The sequence below is a fragment of the Penicillium pulvis genome (assembly GCF_028828015.1).
Source record: "Penicillium pulvis strain IBT 33274 chromosome Unknown contig_12_segment0_segment0, whole genome shotgun sequence".
NCBI lineage: Eukaryota > Fungi > Ascomycota > Eurotiomycetes > Eurotiales > Aspergillaceae > Penicillium > Penicillium pulvis.
The window spans coordinates 2,554,704-2,581,413 of record NW_026643072.1 but is presented as its reverse complement, the minus strand read 5'-3'; the positions used below and the strand labels follow the sequence as shown (position 1 = coordinate 2,581,413).

At 48.4% G+C, this 26,710-nt stretch overlaps 11 protein-coding genes across 11 annotated transcripts; 8 read left to right on the top strand and 3 right to left on the bottom strand.

The window, feature by feature from the left end:
• Positions 1-590: 590 nt before the first annotated feature.
• On the top strand, positions 591-1,527 carry N7503_002182 (p24 family protein). Its single transcript, XM_057061729.1, has 3 exons — positions 591-835; positions 965-1,091; positions 1,144-1,527. The coding sequence occupies exons 1-3, from the start codon at positions 623-625 to the stop codon at positions 1,461-1,463; spliced, it is 660 nt and encodes a 219-aa protein (XP_056925691.1). The 5' UTR covers positions 591-622; the 3' UTR covers positions 1,464-1,527.
• Positions 1,528-2,620: 1,093 nt separating this feature from the next.
• Positions 2,621-3,663, top strand: N7503_002181 (succinate dehydrogenase assembly factor 2; the record flags this gene model as incomplete). The annotated part of the gene is made up of 2 exons (XM_057061728.1): positions 2,621-3,138; positions 3,227-3,663. The coding sequence occupies exons 1-2, from the start codon at positions 2,694-2,696 to the stop codon at positions 3,661-3,663; spliced, it is 882 nt and encodes a 293-aa protein (XP_056925690.1). The 5' UTR covers positions 2,621-2,693.
• Positions 3,664-4,195: 532 nt separating this feature from the next.
• On the top strand, positions 4,196-5,942 carry cpcB (40S ribosomal protein RACK1). Its single transcript, XM_057061727.1, has 4 exons — positions 4,196-4,357; positions 4,414-4,540; positions 4,677-4,994; positions 5,235-5,942. Exons 1-4 carry the CDS (start codon positions 4,278-4,280, stop codon positions 5,658-5,660), a joined length of 951 nt encoding a protein of 316 aa, XP_056925689.1. The 5' UTR covers positions 4,196-4,277; the 3' UTR covers positions 5,661-5,942.
• Positions 5,943-6,186: 244 nt separating this feature from the next.
• Positions 6,187-7,107, bottom strand: N7503_002179 (uncharacterized protein; the record flags this gene model as incomplete). The annotated part of the gene is made up of 4 exons (XM_057061726.1): positions 6,187-6,375; positions 6,432-6,517; positions 6,590-6,686; positions 6,754-7,107. The coding sequence occupies 4 exons, from the start codon at positions 7,105-7,107 to the stop codon at positions 6,187-6,189; spliced, it is 726 nt and encodes a 241-aa protein (XP_056925688.1).
• Positions 7,108-8,835: 1,728 nt separating this feature from the next.
• On the top strand, positions 8,836-10,432 carry N7503_002178 (pantothenate transporter; the record flags this gene model as incomplete). Its single annotated transcript, XM_057061725.1, has 4 exons — positions 8,836-9,236; positions 9,299-9,513; positions 9,562-9,738; positions 9,795-10,432. 4 exons carry the CDS (start codon positions 8,836-8,838, stop codon positions 10,430-10,432), a joined length of 1,431 nt encoding a protein of 476 aa, XP_056925687.1.
• A 197-nt stretch (positions 10,433-10,629) lies between these two features.
• On the bottom strand, positions 10,630-12,081 carry N7503_002177 (TPR domain protein; the record flags this gene model as incomplete). Its single annotated transcript, XM_057061724.1, has 1 exon — positions 10,630-12,081. One exon carries the CDS (start codon positions 12,079-12,081, stop codon positions 10,630-10,632), a length of 1,452 nt encoding a protein of 483 aa, XP_056925686.1.
• A 267-nt stretch (positions 12,082-12,348) lies between these two features.
• Positions 12,349-13,593, top strand: N7503_002176 (SOS response-associated peptidase; the record flags this gene model as incomplete). Its single annotated transcript, XM_057061723.1, has 3 exons — positions 12,349-12,375; positions 12,422-12,929; positions 12,989-13,593. 3 exons carry the CDS (start codon positions 12,349-12,351, stop codon positions 13,591-13,593), a joined length of 1,140 nt encoding a protein of 379 aa, XP_056925685.1.
• A 91-nt stretch (positions 13,594-13,684) lies between these two features.
• On the bottom strand, positions 13,685-14,581 carry N7503_002175 (uncharacterized protein; the record flags this gene model as incomplete). The annotated part of the gene is made up of 5 exons (XM_057061722.1): positions 13,685-13,751; positions 13,805-13,835; positions 13,885-13,964; positions 14,024-14,436; positions 14,486-14,581. 5 exons carry the CDS (start codon positions 14,579-14,581, stop codon positions 13,685-13,687), a joined length of 687 nt encoding a protein of 228 aa, XP_056925684.1.
• A 409-nt stretch (positions 14,582-14,990) lies between these two features.
• N7503_002174 (RNA polymerase II mediator complex middle subunit MED1) lies at positions 14,991-17,303 on the top strand (the record flags this gene model as incomplete). Its single annotated transcript, XM_057061721.1, has 2 exons — positions 14,991-16,586; positions 16,644-17,303. 2 exons carry the CDS (start codon positions 14,991-14,993, stop codon positions 17,301-17,303), a joined length of 2,256 nt encoding a protein of 751 aa, XP_056925683.1.
• A 4,314-nt stretch (positions 17,304-21,617) lies between these two features.
• On the top strand, positions 21,618-23,089 carry glnA (glutamate--ammonia ligase; the record flags this gene model as incomplete). The annotated part of the gene is made up of 5 exons (XM_057061720.1): positions 21,618-21,620; positions 21,670-21,702; positions 21,793-21,885; positions 22,089-22,593; positions 22,650-23,089. 5 exons carry the CDS (start codon positions 21,618-21,620, stop codon positions 23,087-23,089), a joined length of 1,074 nt encoding a protein of 357 aa, XP_056925682.1.
• Positions 23,090-25,545: 2,456 nt separating this feature from the next.
• N7503_002172 (uncharacterized protein) lies at positions 25,546-26,601 on the top strand (the record flags this gene model as incomplete). The annotated part of the gene is made up of 2 exons (XM_057061719.1): positions 25,546-26,186; positions 26,238-26,601. 2 exons carry the CDS (start codon positions 25,546-25,548, stop codon positions 26,599-26,601), a joined length of 1,005 nt encoding a protein of 334 aa, XP_056925681.1.
• Between the last annotated feature and the right edge of the window lie 109 nt (positions 26,602-26,710).

Genomic DNA, 26,710 nt, shown 5'->3' with positions numbered 1-26,710 from the left:
CGCAGCATGTTCTGTCTTTGCTTTTTTGTTCTTCACGGCTACGGCCTGGTGGTTTTTTGTGTCCCACTATCTTTTGAAACTTTTCTATTTTCCTTCTATCCTTCTTTGGATGCCAAACTGACGATAAATACGGAGCTTCTTTTCATTCTGTCTTGTTTCGACTCGGCTCGATTCGATTCTTGGGGGCTGACAATGACGTCTTTGCTTTTCTTTTTGTGAAACTCCGCGAGATACCATGTTTGAAGTATTTATGTCTCTATCTATAAGCCTCGGCGCTTGGAACCCATTCATCTTATGACTTTGAAATTGTTCAGTCAGTAGTTGCTGTAAATTGTATGCCTGGATAACGCGTTGTATTTCAACATAGCCCCGTCGAGATGAGCCTTTTAAACAAATATGTCAATAAATACGGAATACTAACAAGATGAACATGCTAAATTTAATCTGATTGTTTTATCAAAAACACATTGATAGAGAACAACGTAAAGATAATTTGTACTGTTGAGCGGACTTGTCAGTATTGACGGAGGTCAGGTGCTCCGTGCTTAGGTGATCCTTCAGTCCCCTTAAGTGGCATCAACAACCGCCAGCTCCCCTGTTTACCACGCCAAAATTCCCCACCATGGGCTCCTCTCCATTCACAATGAGGTCAATTCTGGCTTTCTTCCTCCTCGTGGTTCAAATCGCCTCCGCCCTTAAATTCGATCTCCCCGCTACGTCAGGCCACGGCAAGAACGAGCGATGTATCCGCAACTTTATCGCGAAGGACCAGCTGGTCGTTGTCACCGCCATCGTGAGCGGTTCCAAGGGTGACGGCCAGCGCGTTAACATGCACGTACGTGATATATCTACCGGGCGCAATCATGTTCCAATTCCACATTCGATGATCATGCGCTACGGACGACAACACCGCAGCCACGAATCCGCTTCTGTATTCGATCACCGATGCTAACACAAACTACAGATCAAGGACTCGATGGGCAATGACCACGGTCGTCCCAAGGATATCGTCGGTGAGGTGCGCCAGGCATTCACCTCGACCGCCGATACCACTTTTGATGTGTGCATGGAGAACCAGCTTGTTGGCCGCAGTAAGTCAAGCTCCGCAACACTAAAGACCCCATCTAACATGAATCGTTTCAGACACTCAACAAAACCCCGTCCGCGAAATCGAGCTCGACGTCGAAATCGGTGCCGATGCCCGCGATTGGTCCAGCATCCAAGCCCAGGAGAAACTGAAGCCCATCGAGACCGACCTCCGCCGCATCGAGGAGATGGTCGCTGACATCGTCACCGAGATGGACTACCTCCGTGCCCGTGAGCAGCGTCTCCGTGATACCAACGAGAGCACCAACGAGCGTGTGAAGTGGTTTGCTTTCGGAACTATGGGTATGCTGGTTGGTCTTGGTGCTTGGCAGGTTGTTTACCTGCGCGCCTACTTCCGGTCTAAGCACCTTATCTAAGCATTTTGCGTTTCGTTTCGTTGAGTACAGTGGTCTATAGGACTCGGGACTTTCAAGGTCTTTTTTGCTGATTGCATGCGTTTGGGAATGCATGGTTGGATTTTCTTGTAAGATGAGATGAGATTGGGCAGCTGCCAGTTCTCTAGGGAGTTGTTTGAATCTTTCTTTTGTACTCGTGTCTTATGGCATTTGTTTCAATGGTCATGAATTCGATGATATAAAATATATGTCCTGCTTGCGGGGGTTAATTCCAAAGTTGTTCTGGATACGTATCCACCTGAACATAGTTCTATAGGCTACTCTAAGTGTACTGAATAGGCACCATATAGCATCCACATCCACGTTATCAGATAAAGAATCGATACCTGAGTCTAAGGTAGCGAATCCTCAAGGTCAACAAGGACACAATATGTATAAAGCATTGAGCATCTTATCAAATCCCACTGTTAGCTGTTTGTCCAGCATAATGATGAAGATCTTATAAATAGCCAAAAAATCTGCCCGCGAAACAATTGTACTGTAATTATCTGCAACCCCGTCTCTGTTGACTGGCCCGCGAAACGACCACGACTGCATCGCGCCTTCCATTTTATAGATTATTGTCAATGCAAACCAATATAACACTTCCATTTTCAATCCAGTAGTCGTCATGCAGTTACCTTGGGCATAATCGCCTTGTCTCGGGTTATGTAGATAGTAGCACCTTGGTTGTTGGGAATCCTTGAATCTTATATTTTAGGTTTATCATCGAACACCTGGATGTGTGGAAAGATATCAATATGCACTAGTATACGCCTGCTTCGGAAGTCGATACATTCCGATTTAGAGTGTTCATGTAGGTAGCGTCTTCAGTATGTCTGTCTACACTGTTCTACAAGGAAGTATAGGCGAGACAAGAAAAAAATAAGAACTTTTCCTGAAAAGACATCGCGGAAGGTTATGGCCCAGTGAAAGGAGCCAATCAACAGTCGTCTGTTTTATGATCTGGATATTATCATTCGAAAGGCAAAGACTTACTCTGCTGGTAAATGCATGTCAAAAGCTGTGTAATCACAAGCCATTCAGTGGTAGACGGACATGCAAACAATGCAAACACCGGGTGTTGCAGGTAGCTTTTTCGGCCCGGACAATGACACCAAGATGATGTCAAGCCGAGCATTGCATATCAACGCATCTTCTCCCATTCAATCCAGGTTCCAACAAACCTGAAGGGATAAGACACAGCTCAAAATGTCAGCACCTAGACTAATTCACCGCGCCTTGCGGCCATTGCCATCATCCTACAAACCCGCAATCAACCGTTCATTCGGCACGACTGCTCTACGCTTCAATGATGCTAAAAACCGCTCCCAAGCCAATGTCGAAGGCTACCGTGAAGACCAGACCAAAAAGCCTTCGAACCAATTTGTGCCGAACACTACCTCCACTATGACCAAGGACTTCCCCAATGTCGGGAGCAAGCCCCCACCCCCAGAAATGCTAAACTCCGTCAACCCGAACTTCCGTCCTAATGACCCCTACCCTGGACGGATCGAGCACTTTACCGGCGGTCGCCAGGAGAGTGGTGCACAGAAGCCTGAGCTTGGAGTTGGCGAGATGGAGGGTATTACCTTCAAGGTTGAGCCTCTGAAGCGTACTGGAGAAGATGCTACGACCATGCGCGCTCGGTTATTATGTTCGTTCCCATCTCTCTTATCAATGCACCTTGACAAAGAGCTGCAAGTATATGTACCTCGAACCGTACACTGACCGCATCCAAATAGACCAAAGCCGTAAGCGTGGTATCCTCGAGTCCGACCTGCTTCTTTCCACCTTCGCCGACGTCTACCTCCGGGACATGTCCGTGGAGCAGCTCCAGGAATACGACCGCTTCCTTGATGAGAACGACTGGGACATCTACTATTGGGCCACTCAGGACCCTCCTGATGTCACCGGAGAAAGCCCTCCTGCCGAGGACCAGCTGACGGAGACCTGGAAGGAGACTGGAGCCAAGAGCGGCGAGTGGGCGCAGACTATTGGTGCATTCAGGGCTGCGTATCGCCCTGTTCCGGAGCGGTGGAGTGAATCTGAGGTGTTGCGGTTGCTGAGACAGCATGTGAGTGACAAGAGTGCCACTGGATTCGAGTCTGCGAAGAATAGAAAGACTGGCGGCGGTGGTGGATTGGGACGTATGCCGAATGTGCAGGTTTTCAACTCCTAGGAGAGTTGCAGCTTTGTATAACTACGCCCAGGTGGATTACCGGTGAACCGGGTAGGATATCTACTGATAGTACTAGAAGCTGTGTATAATAGTTGCCGAAAGGCGAAAGGCAAAAGCCTTGTATAGTTAGGGAATTGAATTGAGTTTACACATATATGCGTAAATCATTTTAAAAGCAAAACAAAGTCAATCACGGTAAAGGCGTCTATTGACGAGTGCTTTTCTATGGCTAGGCCTTGCTTACTGATGACTCTATAGTTTGGTCCAAGCATGTTAGCTGACGTAGCACATAGAAGAAATTACTTAATTCCAGGGGGAAATGGTTGCTTCAATTTCAATTCCAATTGTTTAATACGAACATAAAAACATGTGTAAATTAAAGTAATAGAATGTCTATAGAATGCATACAATGAGTATAATTGAATACAATTGTATAGCCGATAAGATAAGCCACGTGACCTTCGCTTATTGTTAGGGCACAGCGGAACCACACAAGGCGCCAGCCAACCGGGTTAGGGCTTTGGCGGGCACGCAGCACCTCCCTCCTCTGATTTTATCTCCCCAGCGTCAACGACCTACTCCGCCCATCCTCACCCTTCATCGATTCACTCATCATGGCTGAGCAGCTGGTTCTTCGCGGCACCCTCGAGGGCCACAATGGCTGGGTTACCTCCCTTGCGACCTCCCTGGAGAAGTAGGTCTGGCCTCGTCAAATTTTCGCAATGGATCGTGTTCTGACTTCGCCCTTAGCCCCAACATGCTGCTGTCGGGCTCTCGCGACAAGACCCTGATCATCTGGAACCTTACCCGCGATGAGCAGGCTTACGGCTACCCCAAGCGCAGCCTGGAGGGTCACTCCCACATCGTCTCTGACTGTGTATGCATATCTGCCCCCTCTTCTCTCGAAATCGAATCATGGTGTGCGGATCCATTGGGAAACGACGAAATGGCAATCGGATACTGGGAAACAATTGGAATCGACTTTCGCTGACCGGTGGTCTTTTGATATATAGGTGATCTCCTCCGACGGTGCCTACGCTCTGTCCTCCTCCTGGGACAAGTCTCTCCGTCTGTGGGAGCTGTCCACCGGTAACACCACCCGCACTTTTGTCGGCCACACCAACGACGTTCTCTCCGTCTCTTTCTCCGCCGACAACCGTCAGATCGTCTCCGGATCCCGTGACCGCTCCATCAAGCTGTGGAACACCCTCGGTGACTGCAAGTACACCATCACCGACAAGGGCCACACCGAGTGGGTTTCCTGCGTCCGCTTCAGCCCCAACCCCCAGAACCCCGTCATTGTCTCCGCTGGTTGGGACAAGCTCGTCAAGGTACGCTTCCATTCGATATTCAATTTCAGCCCACCCCCATTCCAAAGGATGTTTGCATCTTTTACGTATTTGCTACTTCAGAGCCCTTCGCGGGCCATGAGACAATTATCACCAATGCCTGATTGAAACCAACTTAACACTTGATCTTGAAGTGTTGAGTTGGTGAGGAAATTTTCCCTGATTTGAATCACTCAAATATGTTGATGAATTATTGGGACGCTGACAATTCATCCACAATAGGTTTGGGAGCTTGCTTCTTGCCGCCTGCAGACCGACCACATCGGTCACACCGGTTACATCAACACCGTTACCATCTCCCCCGATGGATCCCTCTGCGCCTCCGGTGGCAAGGACGGTACCACCATGCTCTGGGACCTGAACGAGTCCAAGCACCTCTACTCTCTCCACGCCGGTGATGAGATCCACGCTCTCGTCTTCTCCCCCAACCGCTACTGGCTTTGCGCTGCCACCAGCAGCTCCATCACCATCTTCGACCTCGAGAAGAAGTCCAAGGTTGATGAGCTCAAGCCCGAGTACGTCGAGAAGGGCAAGAAGAGCCGTGACCCCGAGTGTATCTCCCTCGCCTGGTCCGCCGATGGTCAGACCCTGTTCGCCGGTTACACCGACAACAAGATCCGTGCCTGGGGTGTTATGTCGCGCGCTTAGATGAGTTGATGAGTGTGAAGGAGGAGGCCTCTTTTTGATCTATCGCCAAGGGAATCAAAAAAAAAGTTCAAAATCCAGAACAAGAAGGGCTTTGGTTTTGGGATGTATGAGCCACGAGCAATGAAGCACTTTGGGTCGGGACACGGTGTTACCCGGCCCTGAGGTTTTCTGACATGCCTAGCTTACTCGATTCGCCATTAAAATCGAATGTCTGGCTTGTGAAGGCATGTGATGTTCTAATACCACATAAGGCATCAAAACTGTTTTCCTATTTTTTCTTCACCCTTTTCCATCTCGTAGTGGGTGTGGCCAGACATAGAGACGTAGTGCATAGTATTTCAAGGTTGTAAAGAGTAGTAAAATGACTACCCACTTCAAGCTAGCTTAATGCTACGATAGATGTGGAGTTCAATGTGAATTCAGGCACTATCTCTCTAGCAAAAGCTTATTCTATCTTAAAACCTTGGAACCTTTGCAGCTACTAGATGCCTTGACTTTGAGTTCAACCCCTAGCAATACGGATCAATCAATCCTGGTCAAGAACACTCTGCACCCACCCAGCAGCAGTCGTATCCCAAATCTCAGGGTAAACCAAATGAGCCGTGATGTTGGTACCGCTAGCACAAACCGGGTCATTGGCATTACAATAGTCATGAATCACATTGCCATAATGCTCTGTCAAGTAGCGCACCTGCATTCCCGAACGGGGATATTTCTGTCTCATGGTTAGCGTGTCATCACTATATATATGTATGAGCCAGTGAAACATACTCCTGTGACATTAAATGTTTCATAGCCCTGGTTATAAGGCTGGTAGGGGGCATGGCGTGGGTCTCCATATAGGACAAGGGCGGTAACTGCACAGGTCATTACTGTTAGAATCTAAATGTATTCTCGCAGTATGAATGAAGATCGAGAGGGATCCTTACTATGTTTGCCAATGTCATAATCAATTGGAGCAGTCAGGTTACCCAGAGTCGAGTCACCGCCACCACCAGCGAGGGTATCAGCAATGACCATAGCTCCCTATTGTACAGCTGAGTTAATTGACTATTTCGTTTACGTCAATTGAATAAGGAGGTTAGCTGCATACCTGCGAGTAAGCAAGCACAACCAACTGAGAGTCAGTATGCCCACATCTCTCCACGAAACTAGTCAGCTGCTTGCGTGCAGCCTTCTTTCCAACATGGTAGCTATTTGTGGTTGTCTCGTCCGTAGCAGGGTATACAAGGTTCTCGTATGTAGTATCCGGGTTGTTGGCGGTGATCAGCTCAGCCAACGTCTCTAGAGAGCCGGGATAGGACTCGGTAGTTCCACGGGCGATCAGAATGTGAACATTCGAGCAGGCAGTACTGTTCACTAATTGAGTCGTTTCACGTTGGATTAACGTGGCCGCAGCAAGTTGGCTGCCGAGGAGTAGGGAAGTGGCGATTGCAGAAGAAATCATTTTGAAGAGCCTCCCAATGGTGAATCAATTGACGGAAAAACTAGGTCTATGAAATCAAGGATAGGCTACATATATAAGTGTGACTGTGTGTTGAAAAGAAGCTTATTTCTCTTCACCGAAGATTTCCCGAGTCGGGCCTGGTAGGAGAAGGGGTAACTTATGACACGCGTCCTCGGTTATGTGCCTAATCCGTTTAACCCGACCGAATGTGGGACTTTAACGGCCGAGTATACTGCATTTGGTGTGGGGATATAGACTGATAATGTAGCTGCCTATATGTAGGTAGCCTGTTGAATTTCACAACTACGGAGGACATATATGTGGGGATCTTGTTACTTTTAGTAGACAATATACTCCAAAGCTATGTTGACCTTGGAGTAGCATACGAAAAGCTTTCAGCTAGGCTACGTCATGTAATACTACCCAATGCCCAGGTTAAGAACTCTACTCGTGGGCCGCTCGTCACCATGATCTATTAGAAATATCTTCCGCTCTGTACTATCCGGGGGTTTTCTACGAAGGACTGGCGTGTGATGTACTCAAAGATTGTGGAAAAATGTGGGGACGGCATAACACTAGAGTAGTAGGAACCTTTGGTGAACAACAGGACACTAGCAAACTATGGAGTCGCGAGGAGACAAATCAAAAAGAGGCTGTGGTCTTACTCAGTTTATATAACGCAAATTTTAAGTTAATGTGGATCGGGAAGGATCCCATATCGGCATTGTAATCTGTGTGTACTAGAGTTAATTAAGGTTTCTACGATCTAGACCGAGATTCATTAATGTTTGTTTCGACTATCTCAACATCGATCCCGACTGAGGTGTGATCTATTACCTTGGAACCAACCCCGGTGTGGCTGGTCATAAATGCAGCAGATCATATAGGAGTAAAGTGAAACGAAACATCAGCTCCGTTATAAGCCGGATTTCCAAGGTTGGTGAATGCTCTAATAAATCGCTCTCTTAAACCCTCCTTTGCTATCCAAGTGATCGGCTGTATGCTCAATCCGGGAAATCCTGTTGTCCTTTGTCTGCTAATCCGATACATACGTTCGCCATCATCTACAGTACGAGGCTCGAGTTGATTCCCATGTTGTCTCTAACGCCGTCAGAATCCGAAGTAAAAATGACCTGAAACAATAAATCGTCTTCTAAAGGTGTGACTGGGGCCATAATCTCGCCATCAGTAAGCGTAGATAGCATCGGTATGGGGACTGGAATGTATAATATGCGGGGTATTCTTTAGCTTACCCCGCGTGAATAGATAAACATTTGAACTTGACAGGGATTTTTTTTTATTTCGCTTTTTCTTGGCAATAAAAGATTTGGCAAGAATCTGACTTTGTTCATGTTCGGAGTATGAAGGGGGAACAATATTCCATGGCTTACTGTTACATGCGGTTAAATAGTCATTCCCCCTTGCTATCACATCATGCCGAGGTCAACCCCGCGAGCTTATCAGCAAATCTTCACCATCCATTAGGAGCACGTCGTCATTACTGCCTAGCTGATATACTTTGTGCTTACAATCTGTCCCTTTATCGGTGGGACGTCCAATCTCGAAACGCCTGGAAACTTTCGCCCTGATTATCTTCGTGTTATGGTCCGGTGCTCGCTACTCGACTTGTGAAGGCCGCACTCTGAATTAACTGCCCGAAACAAGAACTTCTAAAGCTTCAATCAGTCACTTCTATTTCACTTACTCTACTTTGCTCTGAGAAGTGCGATGGTCCTGACAAAGCTTGCCATCTGGCTCTGGGGCCCAGATGCTAAAGATCGAGCCTTACTCTCCAAACTCGATGTGACGCTGCTCCCATACTTTTCATTGATCTGGTTTCTGTTTGGTATTACCCGAGCCAGTTATTCATCCGCGTATATCAGTGGCATGAAAGAGGCCTTAGGCTTCGAGGGCAAACAGTACAACTACATGAACACCGCGTACCTGGTTGTTTACGCGGTTTGCCAGATCCCGGGAACCAGTCTGCTAACCATATTGCGACCGAAGTATGTCTTCGTCACTGCCAATTTAACGTGGAGTGTTTTGACTTTGATCACCTATAAGATGACGCATGCCTGGCAAGTCATTGTGCTGAATGCCATCGAGGGCGGGTTTTCTGCTATTGCATAGTACGTTTGCGTGTTGATATTGCCCTTCATGGACGAATCTTGTTTTCTGACAACCTTTGCAGCGTTGGAGCACAGTTTATTCTCGGCTCATGGTACCGGAAGTCCGAACTGGGAGTGCGGGCGGCTGTATTTTGTGTATTCGGCCAACTGGGCACTATGTCTGGTGGCTGGATGCAAGCCGGTCTGCTTCAGACTCTGGCAGGCAAAGGTGGTCTACCAGCATGGAAATGGATCTTCATTATTGTGTCTGTCATGACAATTCCCGTTGCATTATTCGGTGAGTCTTACCCTGGACCATCAAAAACAAGTGCTGACAAGTGAACAGGCTGGATCTTTATTCCAGATCTCCCTGCTCACCGTGCCGCCTGGTATCTTAGCGACGAGCAAAAGGAACATGCGGCTACTCGGCTAGGTCCTCTTCGCCAGCAGTCATGGGATAAAACTGTATTCAAACGTGTCTTACTGAGCTGGCAGTTCTATCTCTTGCCAACCCTCTTCATGTGTATGTGCATCATACCAAGGCAACTGTGGGTTATACATCTAACATAAGCTTTCTAGTATACTCGCTCTGCGTACAGATGCTGCAGAACAATGTCATGGCTTACTGGATGGCGTCAAGAGGCTACACCACCGTCCAACAGAACAACTACCCTACAGGTATCTACGCGACAGCCATTGTCGGAACAGTGTTTTATGCCGTCATATCCGATAAGCTCCAATCCCGCTGGGAGGTGTCTGTCGCGATCGGGTTTACCTTCATCATCGGCTCAGCCATCTTAGTGTCCAGTCCGGCTACAGATGCTGGGTACTTTGTTGCCTTTTACCTACTCGGTACAACATTTGCCCCGCAGGCTGTGTGGTATTCGTGGATGGCTGATGTGACAAGTCATGACTTTCAACTTCGCGCCATAACGACAGGTTTCATGAATTCATTCGATTTTGCCTTTGTCTCTTGGTGGCCACTGATTTTCTACCCGGCGACAGATGCGCCTGATTTTAGAAAGGGTTATATTGCCAGTTTGGTTACAGGGACATTGACCCTGCCCTTTATCGCAATAATTGCCTATTTAGAAAAAAGGGATACAGCTCGCGGCATTATCGGCAGGGTCCATGCCGATTTCGAGGAATCCGGATCTCCACACGAGTCGGTCGATGAGAACACGCCCATCAATGTACAACCGAAGACTAGCGTGTAGTCAAGTTTAGATGATATGGGTTATTGTTATAGAAAATATTATGTACTCCCAACTGAGGTCGAATGTGAACATCCGGCTCGGTCTTAACAATCAATTTTCCCACGAATGTGTTCATTGGAGATGGATTTTAAAGTCATAATATAAATACATGTAAAAATGCACTCCTGTCACCGGTCGTGCAATTTTAGCCTTCAAGATTATTTCTTGGCAAGTCTCTTTAAGGCCTCGTCCGCCATGGCGATACCCTCTTCAAACCCAAGTCCCTTTGCTAGTGACTTGGCCTCCGAGTATCGCTTCAGAGCCACATCTGGTTTCTTCTGGAGTTCTGCCAGCTCACCCAGGTTGTATGTCGCAGCAACACAGCTTACATCGCACTCCTCGTCGCGAGCAGGTGGCTGGATTAGCGCAGCCATATCAAGAGCCTTCTGAGCCCACTGCCGGGCTGCCTCAACATTTTGCTCCGCCGTGCCTGATTTCAGTTGGCTTCGTGCGGGTTGCTGTACTTGGCCTACCATGGCACTAGCAACATTGTTCAGCAGGCCGACCTGCTTGCAGGATGGCGACCCACCCTCCGCCTCGCGGATCAGACCCAACGCACGTAGATACAGAGGCAGAGCCAGCTCGTGCCGCTCTTTAGCACTGTAAGTAGATGCGAGCTCGCCTAGCGCTGTGGCAATCTCAGTCATATTCAACCACGACTCTTCGGCTCCTTCGGCGCCACCACCAACAGGTAGACCAAGCTTCTGGCGGCGGTGCATCTCCTTCAAACACAGTTCCACAGCAGCGACCTGCGCAGCCTCGGCCTTCTTATCATCCTGAATGTGGTCACTAGCATACAGCTCACCCAGCTTCATCTGCATGCCAACAACCTTCTTGAGCGCACGATCACGCTGGCGCGCCTCAAATTGCTGCATCTCGCGCAACTGTTCCTCGGCATCCTGCACCGCGTCGGTATTGATCTGCACATTATCCGCTGCAGTCTGCGCCGACTTGGGTGTCTGAACAGCCTCAGGCTTGGCAGGGCCGACCGTAGCAGCCTCGGTGTTATGTCCCTGCTCCACCCAGTTCAATGCCTCATCCTTCGTCCGCTCCAGCACCTCAATGGCCGGCTTCACTAGACCAGCCTTCTCCAGCATCATCGCAACCTGGAGCTTAATACCAAGCACCTCATCTGAGAAAGGATGCATTCCCAGTTCCACACCAATCCGAAGCGCCTCCTTGTACCCTTGTAGTGCTTTAGGCGGGTTCAGATCGATCTCGGTGTAGTACACCGCGGTGCGGAGCGCATCGGCTACCGGCGGGGGGAATTTGTGGTACTGGGGTGCGACACGAGTGACTTCCACATAGGTGATGAAGACGAAGGCTCCGATTGCGCTAACAACTCCGACGATAGCGAGTGGGAGGAGGATGGGGTTCTTGCGGAAGATTCCCTTGGACGCTTCACGGTAGTGTAGGCGCACGCGCTGGGCGAAGGTGATATGTCGTGGTCGGGGAATTTGTGAGAGAGTGAGTCGACTGCCGCTTGTGGGCTTTAATTGGGGTGTTGGTCGGGCATTGTTGGTGTATATTGTCCGTGTCAGGGACTGGCGTTGTGCTTGGACGAGTTTGGAGGTGTAGGCGCTGGTGCGCCGCGATGCTATGCGGAACATCGACGGTGTAGCTTGTAGCTGATCCTCTGTGCTATCTAGATAGAAACAAGTCGTTGAATTGGACCTGTGGCTCGTGACAAGGAATTGTAGTGTTGAAGGAATTGTAGTCCGCGGCGGAGCGAACCCGCTTGATTTTCACTTGGCTCAAGCTTCTCTCCGCCATATGACGTCGCCTCCGCGTCTACCTACATCTTCAACTAGGGGCACCCACTCATGCATAATATGATACGATTTCCAATACAACTATTCCAGGGGTTCTAAGCAAGCATGTGTGGACGTTATGCTTTGGGCGTGGTAGGTCTCCATTCGTATCAATTCCAGCCTCATGCTGACTCCACAGCGCATGGCGTACATGCGACACCGGCTCGAGGACAGAGGAATGCCAGTAGACGAAGCGCCAGAAGATGATGAAGTCAGGGAAACCTATAACTTTGCGCCCGGAAACATTGGTGCCGTTTATCGAGCTGATGTCCCCGAAAAGGAACAACATGACGAAGCTAGCGAGGAGCAAAATGCCGATCATGAGCCAAAGGAAGATGCAGGCAAAAGCCACCCGAAATATAAGCTCCAAAGCATGAAATGGGGTCTTGTTCCTTTCTGGACCAAGCGAAGTCCCGATTATGGATCTCTCATGCGCACAATCAACTGTCGCGATGACTCGCTCATTGAAGATCGTGGCATGTGGACCACCATGAAGCGGCGCAAGAGATGTATAATCCCTTGCCAAGGATTCTACGAATGGTTGAAGAAAGGACCAGGAGGTAAAGACAGAATACCACATTTTGTTAAGCGTAAGGACGGGGAATTGATGTGCTTTGCGGGATTATGGGACTGTGTCTCATATGAAGGTGAGTTCCAAGGTTATACTCTTTTTTCGGTGTTTTGATATATATCTGACAACCAACAGGGTCTGACGAGAAGCTGTACACCTTCACCGTCATCACAACATCATCAAATCCCTACTTGAAGTTTTTACATGATCGCATGCCTGTCATATTGGATGCTGGGTCGGAAGCCATGAAGACTTGGCTTGATCCAGGTCGGAAAACTTGGTCGAAAGAGCTGCAATCACTTCTGAAACCGTATGAGGGTGAGCTGGAGTGCTACCAGGTTCCAAAAGAGGTTGGAAAAGTAGGAAATAACTCTCCTGACTTTATCGTTCCGGTCGACAGTAAAGAAAACAAGAGCAACATTGCCAACTTCTTTGCCAATGCCCCAAAAAGAGAAGAAAAGCCCCTGTCGACTGAAACTTCTTTGAAGAAGGAACTCGAGTCGCCGAAGACTGACGTCAAGCCCGAAAAGGGCCAAGAAAAGATACTCACAACAGCAGGAACCAAGCGAGAGCACACGCCAGATTCAGGTTCCAAAGAGAACAAAAAAGCCAAGCTGGAGACACTAGTCACTCCACAGAAAATGAAGACACGAAGTGCCACCTCGAACATCTCCAACAAAAAACCGGGGGCAAGGAAAGCGAACGATGGATCTCAACGAATCACGAACTTTTTCAAATAATCATAATTTAATGTAAATGCTATGAGAGGGGAATCGATAATCTTGTTGTGATACAATATTGTACAGTTTGCTTAAGCTGTTCTGATAAGGCTTATTGCTGGTCAAGCTCTTTCAACCTTTGAACCAATTTCGCTCTGAGGAAAGGACTCAACCCAAGTCTAGAGATGGGTTAGTAACATACCAATAGTTGATATTAGGAAGAGTGACTCACATTCCATCACGGGTCACAGTTCTGTAAGTACCTACTATAGATTAGTTGTCATTCAATTACCCTATAGGGAAAAAGCTTACCACTAGATTGATAATTTCCATCACCCCCGACAAAGTGACCCTCAGAATCCACTTCAAGGCTTCCGAAGATGTCCTCTGGCCTATAAAGTAGTCAGTTACGATTCAGGCCATACAAAAGCCCTGGTATATGTTGTCTTACCAGGCAATCCGCCCAAAGTCAGGAGGACGTCGGTTGTCCGAAATATGAATCCAGCCACCTCGGCCAGCAGAACCAGCACCACCCTGGCCACTGGCGCCGCCACTAGAGTCACCCATGTCGGCGCGGCGTTTGTTTTTGCGCCGATTGTGGCCCATGAGAACACCACCAGAGTACAGGTTTGCTCCAGCCGTGGACACCATGACTTGCGCCTGAGACTGTGCTTCCGGGTCTTCGTGTGCGTACTTGGAGAAGACCTCTTGGAGAATTTCCAAGAATTTGGGATTCTCCCGGAGCGAGTCTGTCGTTGGTGGTAGCTTTGATGTAACTCCAATCGCTAGATTTGCGTTGGCAGGCTCAGTTGGCAAAAGGGACAGAATATGGGACCCAGATGCTCCCTCACTGGGGAATACATACTACGTCAAGTCAATATCAAAATGAACGATCAATTAGACAAATACATACAATGTGAGAGTTTCCCTCTAAAGTAGAGACACCACGGAGCTGGATCCATCTACGAGGACCCCAGGCTAGTCGGCCAGCTGTTCTAACGGCGAACATTATCGTAAAGAGCAATGGAATTAGCTGGGTTGTAAAGAAATGAATTGGATCTGACCTCATGCAGTTATCTTGCAGATCGGGGAAGGCGGTGAACAAGGCGGTAAACGATAGCTTGCATTGGCAATGGCTTGTTATGGGGAACTTGGAACCGACAAAAGTTGCGAGGCCGAAGTTGCGCCGTTCAATTGCAGTGTCGGTGTTGATCTCAAGAGTGGGAGCTGTAGGCTATCAAACCTCCGCCCATTCATCCCGAAGCTCGCCATCGTACCCACCTTCGGAAACCGCTCTTGAGCGCATCAAGGATCACTGAGTTGAACTGCCCATCCCGCGCCGAAATTGCTGCTTTCACAGCATCTTTGGGACTTACAGACTCTAAGATTTCTTTACTGAAGTAAGAGAAGGTTGCGCCATGGCGACCCCATCAGCCAAACCTGGCGCTACGCCAACACATCTCACTTCCTCTCCGCACCCGTCCTCTGCGCCTCTCTCCCGGTCCATCGCCCATAAATCACCTTCTACAAGAACCCCGACAGCCTCAGGCCCTGGCCACACTCACCAAGTAAGCGTTTCTTCATCTCACCAGTACGCTACACCTCTCGCCGTATCGAACGCAGTCGATGACTCTGTCAATTTCACGTCTCCCTCCGCGCTACTTGCGCTTGGTGGTTACACTGGAATTAGCCCATCACCAGCGGTCCACGACGCACTTGGTGGCCACGGCTTGCATGATAACGATATCCAAAATTTAGGCATGCAAGGACTTAAGCTTGGAGTGGGTCGTGATAATGACGAAGAGCAAAGACACCGGATTGAGGAAGTGGTGTTATGTCTCCATGCGCGCGTTGCAGGACGGGGTGTGTCTCGGGAAGGGGTTGAACGATTGAGCCGGCTGGAGGGATTTGAATCGATCTGGCAAGACAATGATATCAATATTGCTGGCAATTTTGTCGACCTGGAGATCGAATTTCATGCTGGCCATGATGTCGTCAAGGATGTCAGCTTGCGATATGCTACGCCAGAGTTCACCGAGGGCGAGCGACGAGAAGAAGCGACTGCTGTTCTGAAGCGTAACCTTGCGCAATCGCCTCAAGACAGCGAGACAGGGAATTGGAAGTCACTCCAGGGTTTCTATGAGAACTTGCAGTGGCTCGCCAAACTGGATAAGCTCAGTCAAGAAGTGAACTGTTTTGAGGCGTTGGAAGGTCTTGAGGAGAACCTTAAGCGCATCTGGGTGGAAGAAGGGAAGAATAGCAAGTATGGCGGAGATTACGAACATCTCTGTTCTGGGATCATCGGTCGTCCAAGCATGCACAAAGGATCCCGAATCGGGCTTGGCCTGGAGTTTTGGGTCGACCAGGCCAAGGTCTTGGATGTCAAGGCAAAAAGATCGCCTGATGCAATGGTGATTGACGGAGAGGCCATTGATCTGGAAGACCAAGAACGCATATGGACTGTCATGATTGAGTGCGAAGAGGGATATCCGTCCCTTCGCATCTCCAAAGAGTGGATAGGGACCGAGGTCTTCACATCTGGCGATAAGTCCGAGTCCTCACCACCTGCTGAAACTGTGCGGTCTGTTGAATGGCTTGACCCTCCTCAGACTATGCGACTTTCGCATGGAAACCACCCTGATCCGATGGCTCTTGACTCCAGTATGCTGGAATCATCCCCGCCAAATCGCCGCTTCGTTGCCAAGCTAGAGCCACCCCTAGACATTCCTATTCTCGCTGCGTCCGACATCTATCGTCATCTTGGAATGCAATTACCGCATGAGTTTAAGATGTTTACATATGACTGGTTGCTGGTTTCAGACTCGACAGCAAGCGATGCGTCGCCTCAACCGAGTCGTAGAAAGCGCAGGATGTCTGTGTATTCCGTTGATTCAACCGGCACAACTCAGGTTAAACAACATAACTACACCTTCCAGGCATTCGAGTCCGTTGCAGGCCGCAAGATTCGTGAGCTTCCATTTTCCCATCCTCGACAAATTGCCGACATCCTTCCTGTATGTGAAACCCCGCGCCTTGACTGTTGTGAAAAAAAAAAGTCTAATAGAACTTAGGTATTACGTCAATACGCTTTGCTTGCAAGTTTGATTCGCAAAGTCTTCAAGACTCCTACTCAGGAAACACCCGACAAGACAGTATCTGCGAAGACGCCCTCGACGAAATCGACACCAACAAAATTATCTTCTGCCCTATCCTCTGGTCCAGACCCAAGTCTCTTTAACGGTTCAGAAAACACCATTACTCTCAGCAATGATGATCCGAACGAAGAGAAGCTCAATATGCTGCTCAGTGATGGGTTCCCAACTGCTGAAAATAGCGGCATTTTCTCGTGGTCCAACGACCAAGATGACCGACTTTTCATGAACGATGTCAAGGTAGACGTGACACTACGCTCACAACTTGGACAGTCTCCAGCCCTCATGTTGCTTATCACTAATCCCGGCAAAAATATCGGCAGCGTCGACAAATTTGTGCGCGAGTCAGTACAAGTCTCACTCTGTTTCGAGGTTGGCCTCAATGGTTGCATTTCCGTGGTCGACAGCTCGGGTCTCAATGCAACCAATGGCGATGCCGGGGACACCGAGATGCAAGGGACGGATGATAAGCCAAGCCTGCAGAATATCCACAAAAAGATCGCCAGGGTCTTGGAGACCTCGCAGGACCTGGGTATCCTGGTGGAATGGGTCCTGCGGGAACGGCTCGGCAGCGGTTAAAACCGAGTGCCGGAGATTCCGGTAACCAGTGTCTAGACCCAGACGACGTTAGGTTCAGTTTACCGTCCGCTGCGCTAGGCTGGCTTGGAATTTAATGACCTACCCGTATGAGTATTGCAAAAGGACAATTGCTCCCGGCCTCCAAGGGGTTGAGCTGCCATCCGCTCTGATGGAAGTTTGCGCCAGCGATATGTCCAAGGTGAAAAGCATGGCATATGGAGGCTCAAGTGCTTATCTTCCCGGTGACACAGTTCATAGATCTACTTTGCATATCATGCACTGGCGGGGCTTGTGCATGCGCCATGAGTGTCGCACAGTCCGACGGAGGACTGCCATCGACTTACATCTCCATACATGAAGTTTTCTGTATGGATTAACCTACATTATGATACCTACTAGCTAGTCCAATCTCCATTGGCTATGTATACTGAATGCAAGTTAGTACTTGGTCCAGCAAATAAACTTTTAAGTAGTTTGGTCTGAAGTGCCTCCTTGACGACTTAGATTCCTAGACTGATTTGAATTTCTCTAGACCACATTGAACAATCGTAATGGCCTTCAAGACCAGATCGCACCATATGATAATAACAGGGAGCCCTGATCATCTTGGAAGCGGCGTTACATCATTATGTCGTCGCACGCCGATCCGATAGACCCTTTGACAGACCCTTTGAGTTTTGCGGGGCGTACCTGTCTGCGCGGTTGCGTCGCGGTTGCAGATCCAGTGACTTTCCAAGACTTACTGGGCATCATCATCATCATCATCATCGACCATCATGAAAACTTTTGTATGAGGTATATTCTACAATTATAGCGACCCGCCAGACGCGAAAAAAAGAGAAAAGAAAAACTTAACCCCTCTTCGTACAGAGCTATGGAACTAATACCTCGTAACGGAGGTGAAACTAACTACGAGGCACTACTGTCAGCCACTCGCCGAGACTACCCCACCAGTTGAGGCTTTTGTTCTAGCTCGTCGTATGACATAGTTCGTTATCAGTGGATACAGTAGCAAGCCCTCACTAACTAGTAGTTTTATTCAAATTCCAGTGAGGCATTTACTGAAGGCGTCGAAATACCACGTATAGTGCAGACCTTGTCGTCTTGTATCATTACGACTCATGCTTTATATCATTAATATTGCCCAATAAATACCTTTTTTGCCCCTATCATTTCAAAAGTAATTCGTACGTTGGTGTTAGAAGATGTATCGAAATAGCTCGGCTCTTGTTTGCTTTTGACCTTCACCCGTGTACTCGGACCTTCGTTAAGAATTTACAACGCACAAAGCAGCCGAATTAATTTTTATTGAAATTTTCATTTATTTTGTTGAGTTTAGACTGGTGATCAAGTATGGCTCAAGTCCTCCGTTGACCTCCCAAACTGGGAGATATTACGTCTTAAGTATTGGAGCGATGACTATCACTAGTCAGCAGCGTGTGTCAAGCGGCCATTGAGCCAATGAACGCATCCCGATAAGCAATTCGGTTGTCGATCTATGATGGAACCCTTTCTAATTCCTGTTCTGCAGGTGGAGATATCATTTTGGGCGCCTGCATGGATAACAAGTGCGTTGTAATTAAATATCGACACTGTAGTGTGGTTGGTTGGAAGATCTTTCACGTTGCACGTAATCGTAGGGCGAAAAGAGTCTCGACTCTCGGCGTTCAGGCCGGATGACTAACGCCGAAGTTGTTTCAGGGGGTTACTATTCTTATCCTGAACGCGTACAGATGTACCTGATATTCCGTATTGGAAATAGAAAACAGAAACAGAGAGGCTGTGCAGGTGCAACATGGAGACTTTGAAGTACGGAGTGACCGTGAAGCACGGCCACATATATAGCCAAGAGAAGTATTCTTAGAATTGCCAGGGCTGACCAGAAAGTCGGGGAAATAAGGGTTCTGGCACTAATCCCTTCCTGAACTTCCCGACCTTAACTCGTCGACGAAAATACGGGGGAGGGAGATCTTGTCGCCACTTTTCTTGCTGCATAAACCTATCCCAAGCAAATCCTGCGATATCAACACCCTAGTACCTTTTTTCTATCATTCTTGGGTATTTTTTGCACTTTCCCTAACCTCGCCGATCAGTCACAAGATTTCTCGCTTGATCTTCACAGTCTTTGCTAAGCACACAATTACCTAAAGCGGATATCTTTACATAAATTAGCCGAGCCTTGATAAAAAATAAAGATAAAAAATTCAAAATTAAATAATCGAAATCATAATTATTATAAAAATTTCTTCTACGCGACGCGTGACTCAGTTTGCATTGGAAAAAACCCAGAAAGCACGACACCCATGGCCGGTGTCGGGGCGGTTCGAGAATCTTGGCCCCGTCTGATTGGCGAGTCGACGGCGGTTTCGAGAACGTTTTGCCACGCTCCACTTTAGCCAGGACTGTGACTTGATCGATCCCAGTCCCGGCGTGGCTGGGTTCTCCAGTTCGATGGGGTTTGCGGATCTTGTATTTTCCCAGAGTTGATACCATGTATGTACCGAAATACCGGTCAACCGGGGTGTAATTTTGCCTTGAGGTTGGAGATAGGTATCGCTTGCCATATCCGATGATGGATCAATTTCTACGTCTAGTTGACCTAGAATGGGACGGGTTAGCCGCTGCAGGTACGGCGTATCCAGGTGGGCTATTCTATAAAGAGATTGCTTATCGTGCCTAGTCTAGACACGCGGCGATACGGGGGTGATAACGAATAGCGCAATTGCGATTAGCACTAAGTGGTTAACGGAGAGCGGAGAACGGAGAATGGCATACTTCGAGTCGCTATAGTTTAGCTCTGAATTCGTATATGCTCACCGCAATTAATTCAATATGATAATCAAACGCGGAAAAAGCAAACTAAAAAACTCGATTCGAATCTTTGCTTTTTCCGTCAATCTAGAACTGTCTGCACGGATCAATATGCACCTTAGCTATCAACCCCTAGCAGCTGATATGCACCCTATTCAGAAAGGATCAGATTATTGCTAACCATCATTAGCAACAATATATCATTCTAGCTATCTTTTGAACTTTGCGATACGCAAGGATTTCTTATTTGCCGGTCAGATGAGCGCTTGAGACGGTGATCGAGCCGGGGAAAACGCTCCCCCGGACTCTTGCCCGCTCGGGATAAAGACATCCAGACGTGGGGATGTGCGGCGCGGGCAGGGACCACAGACCGCGGGGCGGACCAGATCTGGCAAACAGATGCGCATGTGCACATGGCATCTGTTCCTGTTCCCTCCAATTGATAGCGATTGATTTAAAAGGTTCCGAGCAGGCGTTCCTGTTGTTATCGGTCCAACGGGAGAGGAGGGATAGGATGCTGATTACTGGGGCTAATTACAAGGCCTGACCGCTGATTGGGCATAAATCGAGGTTATCACAAGTGTATCAAAGGACAATAACCCAAAAGAAGCAAGACGACAGGTTGACAAGGGTGGCGGTCTATGTATTGATACCAGACCATTTTTCAGTCTATAGTGCAAGGACAAGGATAGGAAGAAACCTCGGGAGAAGGGCCAAAGATTCCAGAAATGACGGGGAAACCGTCATTGTTGAAACCTAGTTTTCTCTGGAGAACCAGTCCGCGGCTTGTGGCAGATGCAATTGCGGAAGATCGTTTTCTTGTGATTCTCGTCGCCTGTAAAAAAACTCGGCGACGACCGGCACCGCAGCCTGTATGATGCGACGATGATGACACAGAAGAGGGGTGGCGTTGATTTTACTCGGTAAATAGACGGTGGGCTTCCCGTTTTGCGCTTGTCTCGCTTGCAATCCAAAAGTGCATATCAGAATATCAAATGATAGCCAAAAAGCAAAGATGCTAAAAAAAAAACAAAAGCCGGTCATGCGTGATTTTTTAGGAATTGGTTTCCCCAACGACCCCGGTTTCGGGTTAGAGAAAGGAATGTCTACAGTATGAGGCACTTTGGATCGGTAACGAAAAAGCAAATACCATACGTGGAGGACCAGGGATACGGTCCAGCCCCATACCGCTAAGCCCAGTTGGGGCTGATCCACGCCTTCCTGTAATTTATCCCGTTCTTTCCTCATTCTCTCCCCCACTTACAAAAAAAAAAGAACTCAAGGCGTGACTAAATTTAAATCTTTATCTTTCCTCCTTTTCCCCCCCCCCCACCATCTACAAAACTCCCCTCTTTCCTTGGATTTTACCATCCATCAGTTTTGTGTTCTATCTCTTCTTCTATCCTTCGGGATTCCTTTTAAGAAAAACCTCAAAACCCTCTCTGCTTGCTTGCAAGCCAAAACACTTGTTTTAATCTCCACACATACCCATAATCATTCATTATGGTACGTCACTCGCAATGACTCATGTCGGAAACTTGCTAACCAACGCCAGGCTGATTCAACTGTCGTCTCCAACACGGAGAATGTGCGTTTGATTCTTGTTGCTTTGAATTTCCACAATGGCGATTAAGCCAGAGAGGAAATGTTCAATACTGACTTCCCATGGGGTGTTTAGCTCATGAAGTACATGTCTCTTGACCAGCGTGGTTCCGTCCAAGCTGAGTACATCTGGATTGATGCCAATGGCGGTACTCGTTCCAAGACCAAGGTAAGCTATAATTTGTCTGTTGAGTCTTTCTTTTCGCGGGGTCGGATTGGTTGCTCTGGCATCGTTATCGCTCGATCGGCTTTGATAAGCCCTGTGCACGTACCCGATCGCGCCGCACGCGATGCCTGCAACTATCCGCATCACGTGAAATAGAGGGGCCTCCCATTCTTCCGAGCGTGTCACTAATGGTGCTTCTTCCTTAGACCCTGTCCAAGGCCGTGACCAGCGTTGACGAGCTTCCCGAATGGAACTTCGACGGTTCCTCCACCGGCCAGGCCCCCGGCGGTAACTCCGATGTCTACCTGCGCCCCGTTGCCATCTTCCCCGACCCCTTCCGCCAGGGTGACAACATCCTTGTCCTCTGCGAGACCTGGGACTCCGATGGATCCCCCAACAAGTTCAACTACCGTCACGAGGCCGCTCGCCTGTTCGAGACCCACGCCAAGGAGGAGTTCTGGTTCGGTCTGGAGCAGGAGTACACTCTTCTCGGTACCGATGGCTGGCCCTACGGCTGGCCCTCCGGTGGTTTCCCCGGTGCCCAGGGTCCTTACTACTGTGGTGTCGGTACCGGCAAGGTTTACTGCCGTGACATCGTCGAGGCTCACTACCGTGCCTGCTTGTACGCCAAGGTCGCCATCTCCGGTATCAACGCTGAGGTCATGCCCTCTCAGTGGGAGTACCAGGTTGGCCCCGTTCCCGGCATTGACAGTAAGATTTTTCCCCCCTTTCCATTATTGCTTTAGAGAGGCTGACCATCTTTACAGTGGGTGACCACCTCTGGATGTCTCGTTTCATCCTCCACCGTGTCGCTGAGGAGTTCGGTGTCCGCATCTCCTTCGAGCCCAAGCCCATCAAGGGTGAGTGGAACGGTGCCGGTCTGCACACCAACGTCTCTACCAACGCTACTCGTGCCGAGGGTGGTATGAAGGCCATTGAGGCCATGATGAAGAAGCTTGAGGCCCGTCACGTTGAGCACATCGCCGTCTACGGTGAGGGCAACGAGGAGCGTCTCACTGGTCGCCACGAGACCGGCAGCATCGAGAAGTTCTCATATGGTGTCGCCGACCGTGGTGGTTCCATTCGTATCCCCCGCCAGTGCGCCAAGGACGGCAAGGGTTACTTCGAGGACCGTCGCCCTGCTTCGAACGCTGATCCGTACCAGATTACCGGTATTATTGCCGAGACTCTGTGCGGTGGCCTTTAAGGATTGAAATCATTTTAGCGTTCCGATACCCTCCGGCATCACCTGGGAGTTCGGACCATGAGAGCGGCCTGACTGCATGAGGGAGCCATAGAATTCTTGCCTGTGTCTTTCTTTTTTCTCAACTATTTATCCGCGTTCCTGAACCCGAACAATTCTGCTCTCGGCGCCAGAGTTCGCCTCCTGTGTTCACATACCTCCCTTGTTGCACTCGCCGAGTCTCTTGTTTTTTTTGTCTTGAAATCGCCCTTTCCTGGGTTTATGTGTGACGTACAATAGCATAGAACCATTACATGGATGGAAAATCAACCATCGTTTTGAGAATCACTCAGGCTCTTCCGATCCACTCTTATCTCTTTCCACATATCTATACGTAGCTCTTCGCCAGGTGTCGATCAGGCTTCATGCATGCATGATCTACCGATCGCATCTTTCGTGAAGCTCCAAGATCCACATTCTTAATTCAACGTATGTTTCCATCTAATATCCGGCTAAATCCTAGCTCCGTTGTTTCTGGTGGCTTGAACGACCCCACACATGCATTATGGGGTTACGTTCCCGCCTCCGCAATCTGGTATACAAGGGTCCCAAGTCGAGCTATGTTTTCTGTTATATTGATAAGGAAATGTCCATTCTTGCAATCTATGCATTGCCAAATCCCTCCCACACACTCACTCAAGGTCTACTGTCGTTCACCGAGGCATCAATGTCATATGTGTGACTTTGGCTTGATTGAGTCATGAAGCTCTTGACCACGATCAAGTATGACTCGTGGTAAAGACTCATGGTCTACCTTGTCCAAATTTAGCATAAGCTTCAGGTGAAATTCTTGATCATCTGTTTTGTGACTACATTGGCACAAGGAATTCTATTTTCAGGATCTTGTGTTCACTGACGCAGCCGAGCACGGAAATCATCGTATATGATGCATTTCTTATCATCCAAGAATTAGCAATATAATTTGAAGGAGATTGCTTGTTACACCTGAATAGGTAATGTGCCCGCCTCATCTCCAATGAAAAAAAAAACAATGTTCCAGCCTCAGCAAGGTTTTTAGAATCTAATACACAAACTCGACCTTGCACTCGGAGCAGTAGCCCTCAGAAATGCCATAGGAATCACCACCTTTGGAAGACTCTTCGCCGTTGAAATATCCTACGCTTTGGTGGTATAATGATTTTCTGGCTTTATGTTTTAGAAGTGCCACGGTGCTCAATCCGACTCAATCCATATCATTTGCTACCAGGAGCTGCGAGATGCACTGCAGCCTCACGGCCCCACATCATGAGCTTCATTTCCTCAGGCCCATCTTACTTGAGTCATTGAACACGGGTTAAATGGAAATAGTGCCACTGTACCATGGCTCGTTGACCAGTTGACTGGGCATGTATAAACTGATATGGAGATAGGCGGTGCATTCTGAGAGATCAGAAAGAGGACTTATCACGAACAAATGTCTTTATAGGACCTCACCTTCACCTCCGCTTATGACATAGACTGCAAGCTTTTCTGGATAGTTGCACCCCTTGCCTCAAGGATGAAATCCCAAAATTGCTTATGGTGTCATAGGCAGCCCCAGTGCACTATCTATACGGATAACTGATGAGGCGAAGAGAGTATCCAATCAAACCTATCTCGTCGAGAACTTTAAGGTGCTCTTCAATCACAGAAGTAAAGAAAGGCATCTCCTATGAAATAAAGTTTTTAGATTCGAGGCACATGTCAAATTTTAGAAGTGAAGAAAGAAGCAAGAAATAATGATCTACATTACTTTACCCTGAATACTGCTACACGGGTCATGTTTACCTATCTCCGGAACCTAAGTGCGCCCTAGATCTTCGTGAAACGAAAGCCACTTGGCCAAGACAAAAAAGCAGACATAGTTATTTGACTCACGTGCTATCCCAAATTAAGTACATGCAGGGCCCAAGCCGCTCAGGTCCCATGTGTGCCATTTCCAGAGTCCTAGATAAAGTTTTGCTCGTATTCAGGCAATCCCGTGTTTAAGCCCCAACCCAACGCCCGTGTCCACCCAGATCCAAAATTATAGCCCTAAGTCCCATGGTTACGGTCCATATATCAACAACACTTTAATATTAAATGTATGAAAGCCGTTGGCCATATGTTGTACAGAAATCATACACGTTTACTGACTATATGAAAAATCATAAACGCTTTGGACAGTGTGAAAGCGTCTCGACATGCCAAGCATATTGCCTCGTATTTGACAACACTAACCCACCGCAAAAGCTGGGCAGATATGAGCAAGCGACGATGTATGAGATTTTCTAATTAGCCGAGAACAATATTTGATCCCCCTCTTTTAGTATAGAGCTAGCTGAGGAGTAAACCTATATAAACTATGACTTTGCGCCATTTCCGCGCATATCCTAGATTAGATCTCTCTCGTCCCAATACAAGCAGAGTATATACTCCACCTCAAGCGCACCAAAAACACAATGCTTCCCCTTTTCAAGGAAGCAGGTCTCACCCTGCTCTTCCTGTCATCCACATTCGCGGACACGCCCCAAAACCAGCCTCGCCTCCGTTCAAACGGCACCCTCAGCCTTGCCCAGTCCGGTAGCACCCTCAACGCCCGTGGCGACATTGATCTGGTAGAACGCTACTACTACTATGACTGTCCAACCGGCTATGCAGAGTGCAGCACTGATACATCCAAATGCTGCCCCACCGGCAACGGATGCTGCACAAGCGGCTACTGCGCCGATCCAGGCGATACATGCTGTACCATCGGAACGTGTCCCAGTGGCTGGAACTGCTGTGGGAACTACGGGTACTGCTCCCCCGTTGGGGGTGAGTGCTGTGAAGGAGGTTACTACTGTGATGTTGGGTACCAGTGCAAGATCTGGGATGGGGAAGAAGTATGTTGTCCTGATACAGGATGTATAGGCTCAGATGGGACGGGTAGCCTGGGCAATACGGTTGATGTTGGATCTGGTACTACGGAGACAGCGACTGAATTTGTGTCTGCTACTTCTTCTGCGTCGGATACTTATACTTATGAGTCTACGACGGCTGCTGGCTATACGTATACGTATGACAGCTATGAGTATGATTATTATTATACTACCTACTACTGGTGAGTGGTTTTTATGTGGAGTTTTGGGCGGGCAATGCTGATGTTCACTAGGTCTTACTGGTTCTATTTCTGGACTTCTTATTCGCCTTATACTGTGCAGACTGTGACCTCGACGGAGACTACTACCACGACTATCTGGTCTGTTTATGCGACTGACAGTGCTGACGCGCATGAATCTTTCTCGTACAGCGTTAGTGTCTACTCATACTATCCTCCTTATACTGCCACTTACTTGGAGAGCTCTACCGATCCAGTTCCCATTTCAACGGGTGCTGCAGGAACTCCGACTGCGACGGCTGGGAATGGGCTTGTTCTAGGCGATGGTGCAGCAAGTACAGTTACTGTTCGAGCGTGGGTCCCCTGGGCATATGCTACTTTTGGGGTCCTGGTGGGAGCTTTGGCTTTTGGACTGTGAGCTACAAGGTACATAGTCAATAAGATGAATGGTTTGGATATCTTTGGTTAAGAAATGCATATTGTTTGATCGAACATCCCAGTTCTGTTCATTTATCTACCAACTTCAT

Excerpts from the sequence above, each read along its gene's own strand:
- N7503_002182 (XM_057061729.1), top strand. The coding sequence starts at position 623 with ATGGGCTCCTCTCCATTCACAATGAGGTCAATTCTGGCTTTCTTCCTC. Across the intron at positions 836-964 it reads GCCAGCGCGTTAACATGCAC|ATCAAGGACTCGATGGGCAA; the intron begins GTACGTGATATA and ends CACAAACTACAG. Across the intron at positions 1,092-1,143 it reads GAACCAGCTTGTTGGCCGCA|ACACTCAACAAAACCCCGTC; the intron begins GTAAGTCAAGCT and ends GAATCGTTTCAG.
- cpcB (XM_057061727.1), top strand. The coding sequence starts at position 4,278 with ATGGCTGAGCAGCTGGTTCTTCGCGGCACCCTCGAGGGCCACAATGGC. Across the intron at positions 4,541-4,676 it reads CCCACATCGTCTCTGACTGT|GTGATCTCCTCCGACGGTGC; the intron begins GTATGCATATCT and ends TTTGATATATAG. Across the intron at positions 4,995-5,234 it reads GTTGGGACAAGCTCGTCAAG|GTTTGGGAGCTTGCTTCTTG; the intron begins GTACGCTTCCAT and ends CATCCACAATAG.